General features: G+C 49.7%; 1 protein-coding gene across 6 annotated transcripts in view; it reads left to right on the forward strand.

The window, feature by feature from the left end:
• MYOCD (myocardin) overlaps positions 1-13,536 on the forward strand; it is a 96,553-nt gene that overhangs the window by 61,139 nt on the left and 21,878 nt on the right. For all 6 annotated transcript variants that reach the window (XM_032321442.1, XM_032321444.1, XM_032321445.1 and 3 more), the window contains 2 exons: positions 6,184-6,359; positions 8,683-8,808. In XM_032321442.1, coding sequence (XP_032177333.1) covers positions 6,184-6,359; positions 8,683-8,808 — 302 coding nt within the window. The remainder of the gene's footprint in view (positions 1-6,183; positions 6,360-8,682; positions 8,809-13,536) is intronic.

A 13,536-nucleotide genomic window follows, 5' to 3' on the forward strand; every position in this document is an offset into this window, starting at 1 on the left:
TGGGCTTTCCTGGTTTTTTCCAAACAGTGGGAGGATGCTGGTTCTCAGCTCTAATAGACAAACCCTCCTTGCGAAAGTGTCCTCACCTTTCCCTTGGTCTGACCCAGGCAGCCAGCGGAATGCCCAAGTCAGCTACTCAGCTCCTTTAAAAAAAAAAAAAAAAATTGAACGTGTAACCCAGAATATACAATCTAGCCATCAAATATAAATTAGTTCTTTGTGTCACTATAACCCTTTAACATAAGGAGCAGTATTTCTAGTCCAAAAGAACTCGTCTGGAAGACATCCTTTTACAGCTGTCACTCAACACTTTCCAAAAGATCCTACACTCACCTCTACTCACTCACACTCCCCACCCCCCAGGTGCAGACTTCATAGCAAAACAAAACAATCCCTATTTACTAAGAATCCCCATCCTTCAGAGATGCTGATAGTCCTTAGGCTCTGATCATTTATTTGAAGGCAAATAGACAATAATCACAGCCCTAAGCCAGATGGTAGAGTCATTTGCTTTGTCATTAAAAAAAAAAAAAAAAAAGTTTGCTTTGGCATAACTTTCTTGTGGACAGAATTCATCATTCCAGAAGGAGAAATTGGTTCAAAAGTGCACGTGATCCTAGGGGAAAGAGGCCCAATGAGGCACCTGTAAAGAACAGGTTTCTGTGCTGGGGGCGTCTGCTGCCCATTGAAGTGGTCACTAGCCGCCTCACGGAGGAGTCTGTGGCTGGCTGGGGACAGGTGCTACATCCCTGAGAGGGAGCTCAGACAGGTCGGGGTCCTGCAAAAGGGAAGCAAAACACCGTGCAAGTATCTTCACATATCTGACCATCTTTCCTCCCTCGAGAATTAACCTCGAGCTCTAACACAGGTTTTGTCCTCTCAGGGTTAAGGTGTTGTCTCCACTCATGTGGTCCTAGCAGCAAGGTTACAACCGGAGCTGAAGGCACATTGCTGAACAGCCAGGAATCGGAAGGACAAGGAATCCTCCTTCCTGGGAACATCCATTGACCCCATTTCCGTAGCAAAGGCCTCCGATCCCCTTCAAGGGCCGCAGGTTCTGTCTTTGTTGGAAGGTAAAATCTATCCTCTAGAGATGGGGATGTCTTCCCTGTATTAAAATATCTTTCCACAAGAGCCACATTTAAACCATAGCTATTTCCTTGTCCCTTTGGAAAGGGATTTTCCTTCAGTCTCTTCCAAGAGGGCATTAAGAGGTAGCCTGCCGGAATGGAAATAGCTCTCCTGCGGGGCACGGAGCAATCCTGTACGGAGATAAGCAAGCCAGGTCCCTTTCCGCAGCGCGCTTCGTGGTCTCCCGCAGCAAGGTACCCAGGACTCCAGCTCTCTAACTTAATCTCGGGATCTTAAATGTTTATGCAAAGAAAGTACAACTGACTCATTCATCTAATTGCTTCCAAGAGGGACAGGGAAAGCTCAGTGTCGCCAGGTCCACATCCCCCAGGGGCCAGTGCCCAGAGCCGGCCCCGTGGTCATAGCCAGAGGATGATGTCAGGGCTTCCCAAAGCAGGTCCTTGTCACCGCACGGCCTGACATGTCTGTGGGGACAATAGCCAGCACACCGCACTCCAGCGGCTCCCAGGGAGCCTTGTGCTGGGGAAGATTGGAATGGAGACCCAGGGTCACAGCGCAAAGTCAGCAGACTCGGCTGTTCCCAAGGCAGCGTGATAAGGCGACCTTTGTGCCTCTCCACGTGAGCCTGGCTTGAACCAGGAGGGAGAGGGCGTGACAAGCAGCCTTTCCGGGGACTGTCTGGTCCCGGGGAGGACAAATCAGTTTTTCCAGCTCCGGAGTTGCACTGATCTTTGCAAAGCTGACCTCAGGACTAGCTGCCTCCTGGGTGGTCTTATTTATTTTCGATAATGGCAAACTTGAGACAAGCAGCTACTCCTGACAAAGGCCGTAGCCGTCATCACCCTGGCTAGGGATGACAGAAGGCTTGCCCACCCAGGGGCTGGGTGAGGTGCTTTGCACATTCGGTTGTTCGAATCCTTAAAACCTGGAGAGGTAACTGTGGCTGCTGTTTTCATCTTAGAGGTGGGGACACTGAGGCTCTCGGGGGTTCAGTAATTTGCCAGCAGACACTAGAACTGAAGGGGCAGGACCAAGAAACAAACCAAGCCAGAACTGAAGTTCTTACTGACCACGCTTAACAGACACCATATTCATCATCCCTAAAGGAAGCCACTGCCTTTGGCTACCCGCGCCTCTCTGCTGTTCCGTTTCTCCTGCCAAAAGGGACTGAGCTGTGGGAGTGCAGCCGTGTGGGGGCTTACTCTAAAGCTACTTGGTCACAAATCCAAGCCACTTGTAGCCCGAGATGGTGGCGATTGGCAGGGGCCCCCAAGGCAGGGTCTTTGTGTCGACACAATAACATGGTTCTCAATGGTGTATTCTGACCTGGCACATGGGCCTTTTAGAGATGAGACAAGCAGGAGTTCTGTGTGGGGCCTTAACCTCACTCTGTTGGCTCACCCAGGTGTAAACAACTCCCTATATGAGGTTCCATGAACGCATGGCTTCTCCATTGACTTGGGCAGAAAAACCTCTTTAAATGATTGCTTGTCACTTGATTAAAGTAGACTCCTGGAAGCTGTGTCTCTCCAGGGATTGGCTCCCAAAATAATTCTGTCCCCTGACGGGGGGATCTCTTCCTCTCCTCCCATTGCCACTCTGCTGTTCACCACGCCATTAACTTTCCTTTTGCCACCGCCCCCCCCCGCCCTGCCATGAAGGTCAAGTATGTCTCCCCCCTCTGTGTCGTCCTGTCCATGGCTGGTGGTCATTTCACACTCAACCCAATCCTGCCGCCTCCGAGAGTCTCCTGGACCTTCTCCACATTGAGATCTCCTCTGTCTGTCCTGGACGGCACTGGCCAGGTGGTTCTAGTCCTTGACAAATGTCCCCAGTGGTGACCCATGGAGATCAGCTCTTCTCGGCATCACATCTGATTTTACTTCCGCTTCTCTCCTTCTCCCACAGTGGGAAAGCTGGATGGGAACAAAATAGCCAGGGAAAGCCCTCCCCTGAATGTCCCGGCTTCTGCGTCCTCGACCCTGGTGTCACCATCAGTCCCTTACAAAACCTCAAGTACAAAATGCTGTGGAATTTGGAGCTATCCTCAGTGCATTGTGTGCAGGAAAAGGAGGGGCATTTTCTCTGCTACCTCCCCCATTCCCTTACCCAGCGGGTGTTCCCTGAAGCGCAGGCTGCCACGTGATGCTTTCCAGGGAGGGTAGTGGATTTTGCCTTCCCCCTGCTGGTGGCTCTGAGCATTCACACTGCCGTCTCAGCGCAGTCCCTATACGATGGGGCGTTAGACCTTATATGTCCTCGTCCCCAAAACAGTGATGAGGAAATGAGCCCTCCTCTGACTCACAAGACCACGATGAGACCCAACAAAGTTGATGCTTTTTGTTACTATCACCACCATTAAGTAAATTCCTGGTTAAACAAACAAACAAACAAACAAACAAAAAAAACCAAAAAACAAAAAAGAAAAATATTCTTATCGTTTGTCATCGCTCCGTTTGACACAAAGTGGGATGTTGCCGATAAGAAACCATCCTCCCCCTCTCTCTCCCTGCCTGCCTCTTTTAAGTGTCCTACTCACGTGCTAGAATGTTCGGACGCCTTTGCGATTCAAGGAACCTCCTCTGATGTGTGGCATATTTGCGATGGGATGCTCGGCATGGGTGTGGGTGAGATGGTGGGGGTCCGTGGGCTGGGGGAGTCGCGGTCCCCTGGAGTATCAGCTCTCATGGAGAAGCTCTTTATCCAGTTAGACTGGGGGAAGTCAGGAGAGAATACGATAGAGCTTTCGGATAGAGGGTCCTGTCCTGCAGGACCCTGACCCTGTTGGCCCCAAGGGACCAACACACTCACATGAAGGGTTCTCTGAGGATGGAAGTGATGTTGTCCCAGGGCATGTGCCAGACACACCCAACACGATGCTGTGATTTCTGGGGGGGGGGGGGGGGGGGGGGTTAAGGTCCCCCACCAACCTCCCTGGCCCTTAATAACATGGTAAGCCTTTGAACAGGGACCAAGCCTTTAATTCCACCAGCAGAGGTAGGACTTGAAATTTCAGTGACAAATAAAGGTGTATGTGTAGAGCCCAGGGTCCCCTGTAAGAGAAGAGAAGGCTGTAAGGCTGATCCTTAAAATAGAAAGGGGAGTGTTTGAGAGTACTGGAGGGGGGGAAGAGTGACCCCCGATCTCCAACTAAAAAGTTGGCATTTATCAAATACCGAAGGAAACCCCTCTCTCAGGAAACGAATGGGTTGCTGATGTAAATATCCAAAAAGGCTAAAATGTATTTATTTCAGGTAATCAGTAAACAAATCTTTTACATTATTCTCTGTACTTTTTTCTTATTTCAAATTTTTTATTATGCTTTAGAAAAGGACACCTCTGAAAACAGGAGAAAAATAAAGTTTCCAACAATACAATGGAATCCTGTGTAGCTATTACCAAAATATATATACATAAATATATATATATATATATATATATTAATAGAGGACTATCTCTGCATGCTCCCAAGGAAAGAACTCTAAATAACATTGTGACGAGAATAAAGCAAGTTTCAGAAGGTATATTTCACAAGTCCCGTGTAAGTGAAATATTCCGCACCTGTGTGTATGTTTTGTTACATGGATAGAACTAGATCTAGAAGAGTCACCAAATCATTAGCAGGAAGTGGGATGGATTTATATGTTAAGCATCTTCCTACGGTATGAGGGGTTCTGGTAAGTAACTATTACGCCTGCCATCACAGAAAAGCAATCACGAGTTTAAAAACAGTCCTCGAAGGGGTGGACCAGCCAGGCTGGTCCCCAAGTCCTTCCAGGTTAGTGGGGTGCCCAGGGCAGGGGGCGGAGGGAGCAGCTACTGGAATTTCCACCTGCCGTGTCCCTTCTGGCTCTTTCCTGCTTTGACATTTGGATGTCTGGAGGGTCCGTGACAGAGACCAGGAGTGGTAGTGATGACAAGCCCCAACCCACATTTGTTCCATTTCTTGCCACTCCTTGCTACTTTTCCAATCTCCACCGCGAAAGCCCCCCTCTCTTATCTGCCCAAAGCAGGAGTCAAAAGTTCTTGTCCGTGTGATTGCAGATTGCCGGGCTGGGAAACTTCCTGATAATACCTAAATTCCTTTAGAAGAGCCGAGCCTGGGATCAGGTCAGAAGCGTTTCTGGGGCCTGAGCACATCGTGTACTGAGTAGCTAGATAATAAGCCAGATACAGTTCGGCAATGTTCAAAAACAAAACAGAAAAGAAAACAAAAAACACACACAAACCATAAGGGACGTATAAAGATGGCATTGTAGTCCCACCTGATTAGATAGCCCCTTCCCCCAAGCCGATGAACCCGGTCCCCTCCAAAGGCCACGCAGGCTGCTCAGGAAGAATTTCTGCCTTTCCAGCTGTTGAGGGTTTCCAAAATAGACACAGAGATAGGAGGTATACAAAGAAAATCCAAATAATAATAACAATATGATCACGCTGCAGTTTCTGGGACATATTTATGACTTTTATAAACAGCCACGCGTTCGTTGATAGGGGGTTTGTGACCGTGGCGACAAGAGGTAATTCTGACATTTAGGAATTGAGACTCAGTAGCAGGTCTGGCTTATCCCAAAGAACGAAGTTTGCGACACAGTGTGCGCTGTGTGCCCTGCTTTGTATTTGAACATGATGCTGGGGGCCCCTTGTCATCTCCGCTCTGTGTCTCATAGAACCTGAGGGAGACGGGCTTCCTCCCACTGCGATCTCCTTTGGCCTCGTCCTGTATCCAGTAGCCCCTTTCTTTCCTTCCTCTTCCCTGACTGTGTTTCAGAAAGAGAACCGGGCTCACACCAAAAATGGGCAGGAACAGATAAACCTGAAGATAAACTTGAACAAGCGATGGGAGACCTTTAATACACCCCGCATTCTTCCCTGCCGGACATGTCCCTTTTATAAACACAAGTTCCCATTTGGAGTAAATCGAGGAGATGCCACATAAAGTTAAAACCTGTCTTCGCTCTTACCTTGCACTAGAAACAGATCGAAGGAGACAGATGTGTGCACTCCTGGTAGGGAGGACACAGCGAAGCATTTTCAGAAAGCCCTTCGATGTGCCTTAGCCACTGACCCCATTCTTGGGTTTTACCCCATCAGGTAACCAGGTGAGTTTCTCCAAATCGGCAGATGCATTTGCCTTCGAAGAGGATAGCAGCAGTGACGGGCTTTCTCCAGACCAGGCTCGGAGCGAAGACCCCCAGGGATCAGCGGGATCCCCTGCAGACACGAAAGCCTCAGAGACCCCTTTGGCAGGTCCTCTGGGGCCCGTCCAGGTAAACAAACCCCACCTCAGCCTGTGTTGTCTTCACAGGCTTAAAAGCACACTGCCACCCTTGGTTTTGTATAGAGACCCCTACGATGTCTCTTGATGGCACTCGAACCTCATGCCTCTTTTGTCCCCATCCAGTCCAGCGATCTGTGTGCGGTGGCCAAAACCTCTAGAAGACCCCAAAAGAGAACCCTCGGGACTATAACCCTTTGACTTACTCTTGCAGTGTCCGCTCTGCCAAGTGCATGCCTTTTATCTGCCAAATTTATGGACAAATACAAAGAGACTCCGTGAGATCAGATGAGTCATGATGATCTCCCGGATAGAATGTGCCAGAGCAGGACCGATTTCAAAGCCCACAGGCTTTCCACGCACGGAGGAATCTCTAAGGGTCCTGGGGAGGGCAGAGCAGGAAGGGCTGATTGGCTGCATGGCAGGGAGCCCCGAGATGGTTCTTCCCTTACAGACTTCTACCTGCCGAACCACTGCCAGGTCCACCTCCAGCCCAGTCTGAGCATAGCTTGGTGGGGCTTTCCTCAGCCTAGCAGCCTTGTGTGATAGTATTCCTGCAGCCCCTAGGAGGAGATCTGTGTGGGCATGTGCACACACACACGCACACGCACATGCACACAAACACACATGCACATACAGACATACAGACATGCACACACATACACAAGGGGGAAGGAGTTGCACAGGTGTAGCAGCAAGATGTGTCCTCCTCCTACCCACGGACGCTGCAGAGAGCCTCCCTTTTAGGGAGTCGGGTCCTGCCAGCTTCACGGGAATTTCGGGGTGCCCTGAAATTCGATGTTGTGTTTGAAACGTGGCTTACGCTGCACATTGCCAGAGGGGTATCAGGCACAGCTTGGGTAGTGCTCACGGCAGAGACCGGTTCTGGAAACCGTGCCACTTCCTAGCCGTCGTCTTGCCCTTCTGCACACCTTGAAGCGAGCGAAGCTGGCACGCTGAGGAGACGGTGTGGACTGGGAGAAGCCGCGAGCGAACAGAGCGGAAATAGCCACACATTCATTGTGCCTGGGTTATATGGAAGCGTGTTCCCTCTGCCTGCCACAGCCAGCCTTCGCAGCCCCGCTTCTCTGATAACAGCAAACAGTATTTCGGATCTCTCGTATCTATTATTCTGAGGGTAAATTCCTCAGCTTCTGATTGAAGAATGGGTTCAGGAGAAGACAAGTTCTTTTCTGCTTCACCCAGCCAGGAGAAGGGGTCAGAGGGAATGAGCCTGGGGCAATGCCAGGCTCAGGGCAAAAACCATTTTGTCATTACACCCAGAAGCCCCAGTGAGCGGATCAGGACACTGAGGCTGGAGGGGAAAGGGTTCTCCAGGACTTTGCAGGTGCCAGGGCTCAGGAAAGGGCAGAGAATCTCCAGGAGGGAGAGCACGTGCGTCCCCTGTCCCTCTTGGTCACAGGATCGGATTGCTGGAGAGGGACGGTTAAGAGGGACAGAGGGACGGAGAAGATTACTCTTTTTCCCCAGTCCTCCGCATACAGAAACCTGTCTCTCCTAAAGGCTGTTCAGGACACTACCTGCACACACCCCCGTATACACGCACACATGTACAACTACATATGTGTGTGTAAATATACATAAACACACATATCTGTACACATACACACATGCACATACCTGTAAACATGCATGTACAAACTCACACATACACACACATTCACGTATATGCAGACCCATGCATATACACATGCACACACATAGAAACAAATAAACACATACATATGCACATATGCACGTTTACAAACATACATACCCAGAAACACATATATACACATACGCGTGCATTTTCCGTCCATGTGCTAACACCATTTTTATCGAGGGTTTTTTTTGTTTGTTTGTTTGGTTGGTCCTACTTTCCCCCCCAGATTCCTACACCGACTCCTCCCTCCCTCTTCTGTTTCTTATCGGTCTCCTTAGCAAGTCCAACAGGTGGACCTTGTCACAGGTGGAACCCTTCACAGGGGGACCAGCCGTCTGGGATGGTGTCGAACAGGCCATTTCTATTCTTGTCTTCTGGACTGATGATGCATGACAACCCCTTTAGCTCTCAGAAGTGACCTGAGTTGGTTGACATGTTCTATCATACTGTATCATATATATATGAATGATTCCTTTTCTCGGGGAGGTCATGTGGACTTGGATATGGACTTGGATATGGACTTGGACATGAAGTGCAGACGGGAGCAGCAGAGCTATGTATGCGGCAGTGGAGGGAGGAAAGGACTTGACTCTGTTTCTGCGTCTTACAGTTTTCCTCCTGCATCCGACTCATGCTGAAATTTGGATTTCAGGATCATTCTTCTGGCTCCGAAAAGGACAGGAAAGACTCAGCCTCCCAGCCCAGCAGCCAGTCAGACACGGGGAAGCAGGGGCTCGGCCCTCTTGGCAACCCGATCACTGTGCACGCTGCCGTAAAGGTAGGGACAGACCATCCCCCCAGCACCTGCCTGACCGCTCGCTCCATGAGCCAGCTGGGAGCAGAGCTTTTGGGCCTAGGTGTGGTGGTTCAGTGGGAGTCAGGGGGGAGAGTCACTCAGCCTACCGGGAGCACCGCAAGTCAGGAGAGGAGAAAGGCGCCATGCATGTATGCGGACCAAGAGTCTGTTAATCTGTGCAGACACGGCCATGGGTCTTTCCTGCAGAAGAGAAACCCACGTGCTTGCATTTCCTTGGAATTACAGCTCAGCCCATGTGTGCCTGACATAAAAGACTTCATAAGGTCAGCCTAGAGGAAGACGCAGCTGATGGGAACACACATAGGATTTGTAAATGTCATCATTTAGGTGCGGGGAGGAGTTGGGTTTTATGCAGGGGAAGCAGACCTGAAGGCTTTGGGTCATGTAATACCTCAATCATTTAAGCCCAGCTCCCTTTGAAGATAAAGGGAGGGGTCGTCTGCACAGTAGACTATAAGCATCATAGCCGATTCTTGGTTAACTTTCCTCTGCATTATACTTATTAGTTCACAAAGAACTCTCTCCTCCTACTAATTAACTGCCTGCTCGTAATCGTTTGGTGTTCTTCATAATATTCTATCCCAAACAACTTACTAGCTTTGTTTTGCTTTCTTCGGAGTTGAGGGGAGGAGCAGTTGGGGAGGGAGAGAGAGAATCTCAAACAGATACCCCACTGAGCACAGAGCCCCCATGAGATGATGACCTGAGCCAAAATCAAGAGTCAGGTGCTTAATGACAGAGCCACCCAGGCGCCCCTCTCCCAAATGACTCCTCATCAGTCTGGGGCAAATTATCTCAGCTCCAGGGTCACCCCTTAATGCCAGCTGAGAAGTCTCTCATGAAAACTTTTCCAAAAGATCATAAGATTCGGTGTTAAAGTAAGAGTCTCAGAATCCCTTCCACTACACTCATATACACAGAAGTGGATGGCAGGACTTTCAGTTTCCTGTAAACGTCCCTGAATCTTGCCTCAAACTCACTCCCTAAGTGGTTTAAACCTCATTTGCAATTCACTCAGCCCCGCAGCTTTGACATTACCTGTCGGTGAACTTTGCTCACGGCCGTTGGAGGAAGGAGATGGCTCACGTAATTTCTACTGTCGGGTCCAAGGAGACATTTTGTTACTGTTTCCAATGTGTTTAAATTTTGTCTAAGTCAAGTGAGTACCTCCTGCAACCTCAGTGCATGATAATCACCCAGAGGAAGGACAGGTCAGTTTCAACAAAGAGCAGGATTGACGCGTTTAACTGATCTCGCGGGAATGGTCATTTCCATGAGAGCCAGTCTCCCTGCTGACGGGTCGTTGTCTATGAATTCACGGTTGTTTGCTATTCATCATCTCTAAAGGAAGCGAGGACTACAGGGCTTCTCAAAGAAGGAAGCAGCCCAGCTCGGGGGAAACATCCCTGCCCTATTGACGTCGTAAGGTACCTATAAGACTACTGAGAGAATGCACAAGAATATCCCAAAACTGTAAAATCCTACGTAAGGGAAAGGTGTTCACAGGTTCACAGTGTAGGCTCCTAGAAGGTATATATTGAAGCTGAGTAAAACATGATTCCTGGGGCTCCTGGGTGGCTCAGTAGGTTGAGTGTCTGCCGTTGACTCAGGTCGTGATCGTGGGGTCCTGGGGTCAAGCCCCACATCCATCGAGCTCCCTTCTCAAAGGAGACCCTGCTTCTCCTTTTCCTTCTGCCCTTCCCCCCTCACTTGTGCTCTCTCTCAAAATAAATAAAATCTTAACACACACACACACACACACACACACCATGATTCTTGCACTCAAGAAGCCTATAGTCCGAGTGTCACAGCCACCACTAACCCATACAGTGCTGTGAGAAACTAAGAAAAAATGGGCCACAAAGGAACTGAATAGACATTTCAGTAAAGATAAATAAATTGCCAATAAGTACACGAAAAGGTGCTCTGTGTCATTAGTCACCAGAGAAACAAAATTCAAACTCACAACAAAATACCACTTCACACCCGCTGGGATGGCTATCCTGGAAAATTCCAAGTATCGGTGAGAATGTGGAGAGATTGGAGCTGTCACACATGGAGCGCCCACTACAGAAAACAGCATGGTGTTTTCAAAAAACTTAAACCCAGAATTACCATAGGACCCGGAATTTCCTCTGCTTAGGTATATGCTCCACAGAACTGAAAAACGGGTGTTCTAACGAGATCTTGGAAGTGAATATTCACGGCAGCACTAGCCACAGTAGTTAGAAGTTGGGACAAACCCAGGTGTCCATCAGCGGAAGGATGGGTCCGTGTGTGGCCTGCCTGCACAATGGGATGTCCCTCACTCATAAAGAGGAATGAAGTCCGGCTGCAGAAATGAGCCTGAAAACATGATGCTGAGAGAAAGAAGCCAGACATGAAGGGCCTCATCGTGTAGGATTCCATTTCTATCAACCACTTTGAACCGGCAAGTCCACAGACACGGAGAGCAGAGGAGCAGTGTCTGGGGACCCCAAGAAGGAGAATGAGGACAGGCTGCTTCCTGGGATATAGGGTATCCTTTTGGGGTGTGAAGAGGTTCTGGAACTACATAGTGATGAAGCTTGCCCAATGTCGTGCATTTATACTTTAAAATAGTTACTGGGTTGTTTTTTTTTTTGTTTTGTTTTGTTTTTTCTGTTACTTGTGTTTTACCACAATAGAGAATGAGAGTCCCCTTTCTGGGGGGAGGGACGGAGCACCGCCTCCATCAGGGCCAGTAGCGCAGGAAGCAGAAGAGGGGCTGGACTTCAGTCTCCCCCAGCCCCTGAGCAAGGCTTGCTGCGGTGCGACCATTATCAGACATCCCCAAAACGCTGTATGAGACTGCCCGTGAGAGACCTCACTGTGAATTGGGAAGGGCTTCTCGGGGAAGCTGGGGTGTGAGCCGGACTCAGAGGAGAATCCCGAGTCAGGTAGCAGGTGCAGGAGGGAACTGCAGGCAGCAGGAAATCACAAGGAAAAGAGGTGGGAGGGGTAAGCTCTTGGGTGGGAGGGGTCAGGCGGTTGGGCGAACGGTCTTCTATGACAGAGGGGGTTTGGGACTTTGTCTTTGTGGGGCAGGCAAACAGATTGTAGGCTTCTGCCCTGTGGGGCAGGCCCAGGGCACGAGCAGGTTTGAATCAGAATGCCTTCTTGCAAAAAAAAAGTCACAGACCTTTAGCCACAGACCACACCATGCCCTCTTGCACTACACTAACCTACTTTACGCATCTGTGCCTGGATTTGAAACCACTGCATCTTGTATTCATCTCTGCTTTAGAGAAATGAATGTGCTCCCCTCCCTTTGGCCATGCAGTTCTAGGCAGAAAATAGAAAAAAGAGAGAGAGAGAGAGAGAGAAACATCAAAAAGACTAACTTACCACCTTGTAGATTCTGGTTTCAAAAAGAGTATAGACTGATACAGGCCCATGGGGTCAGGATTCCCGTGGGTTCTGTAGGCTTTGCCTTCTGCTCTCCAAAGAAAGCGGTCCAGCTGGAGCAACTTCTGGAATGCTCAGCGTCCCTGTAGGAAGGCAACATGGAGAGAGAACTCCCATCCCTAACTGGCCTGCAGCTCCCCAGACAAGGAGGCAAGTCCTAGGGTGAGATGGGAAAAGACGCTGAGCTCGAACAAAGCAGGGCGGGGCTGATGGCAGGAGCCCCGTGGAGATTCCCCGGGAGCCCAGAAGACTGATTAATTAGCCAGAATGCTAATCGATGGAGGAGGGGGAGAAATTGAACCACCAAGCATGTGGAGATTCTTGTGCTCTGTATTTAATGCTTCCCGCGAAGAAGCCTCCTTGAGAAAACACAGAACAGGCTTCGGGGGTAGGACACGCTGAGTCAGAGAAATGGAAGTTGTAGACCGATTTGGACAGGTCACTTTTCAGAAGTGCGTTTTGTGGTTAAAAAGGGGAAGCTGCCCCGTGGGAACCTGCCTGCCAGGTGTTCTGGAGCTCCCTCTCGTGGACGACGCTGGTATCACGGCTCCCGCTGCGCCTTGCCCCAAATTCTCAAGCGGCTTGTCAGACATCCATCAGGCTTCCCTAAAGTCAGGGCTGGAAAACTAAGATTTTTTTTCAGCTGATGACAGTCATGGTCTACTGTCTCCTAAAATAGGGAGGCCTTTTGATTTCAGGAGTAGGTTACAGGTATAGGTGTAATCCTTTAAGACCTGTCCTTATGTCTCTAGTATCTTTCTAGAAGGATCCCCGGGGGCAGCAGGGCGGGGGGTGGGGGGTGGGGGGGGGGACACTGACCCTTCTCAGGGTAAGTCAAGTATCATGATCTCAGAGGCTGTCAGTTCCTGGGGTTACATCCATATGTGACGTGGTGGTGGGAGGGAGAGGCTATCTTACTTTTCCGCCCAGATCTGCAAAAATCCGCATCAAAGACAAGCTTAATTTCACCCAAGGGGATGTCCTTCATAAAGCCAATTTACTGAGTGTCTCACTAAAGGTGATTTCGTGTATACGGAGGGAGGAACTCCCTCACAACTCCATCTCAGGATCAGATTGTGTCCGTCTGTCGGTTTTAGCCGAGGAACGCCTCCTAGCCGAGACCCCGGCTTCCGTCTTACTCTGCCCTGGGAGGGAGATGCTCCTGGAGCCCCTTCTGAGAGTCATATTCCCCCCTCCCCACTCTAGAGTGAGGCACCTGCAGTAGGTAAGCCTCAGTCCCCAAGATCTCACTGCGCTTTGTGC

The sequence above is a fragment of the Mustela erminea genome, chromosome 18, assembly GCF_009829155.1.
Source record: "Mustela erminea isolate mMusErm1 chromosome 18, mMusErm1.Pri, whole genome shotgun sequence".
Lineage (NCBI taxonomy): Eukaryota > Metazoa > Chordata > Mammalia > Carnivora > Mustelidae > Mustela > Mustela erminea.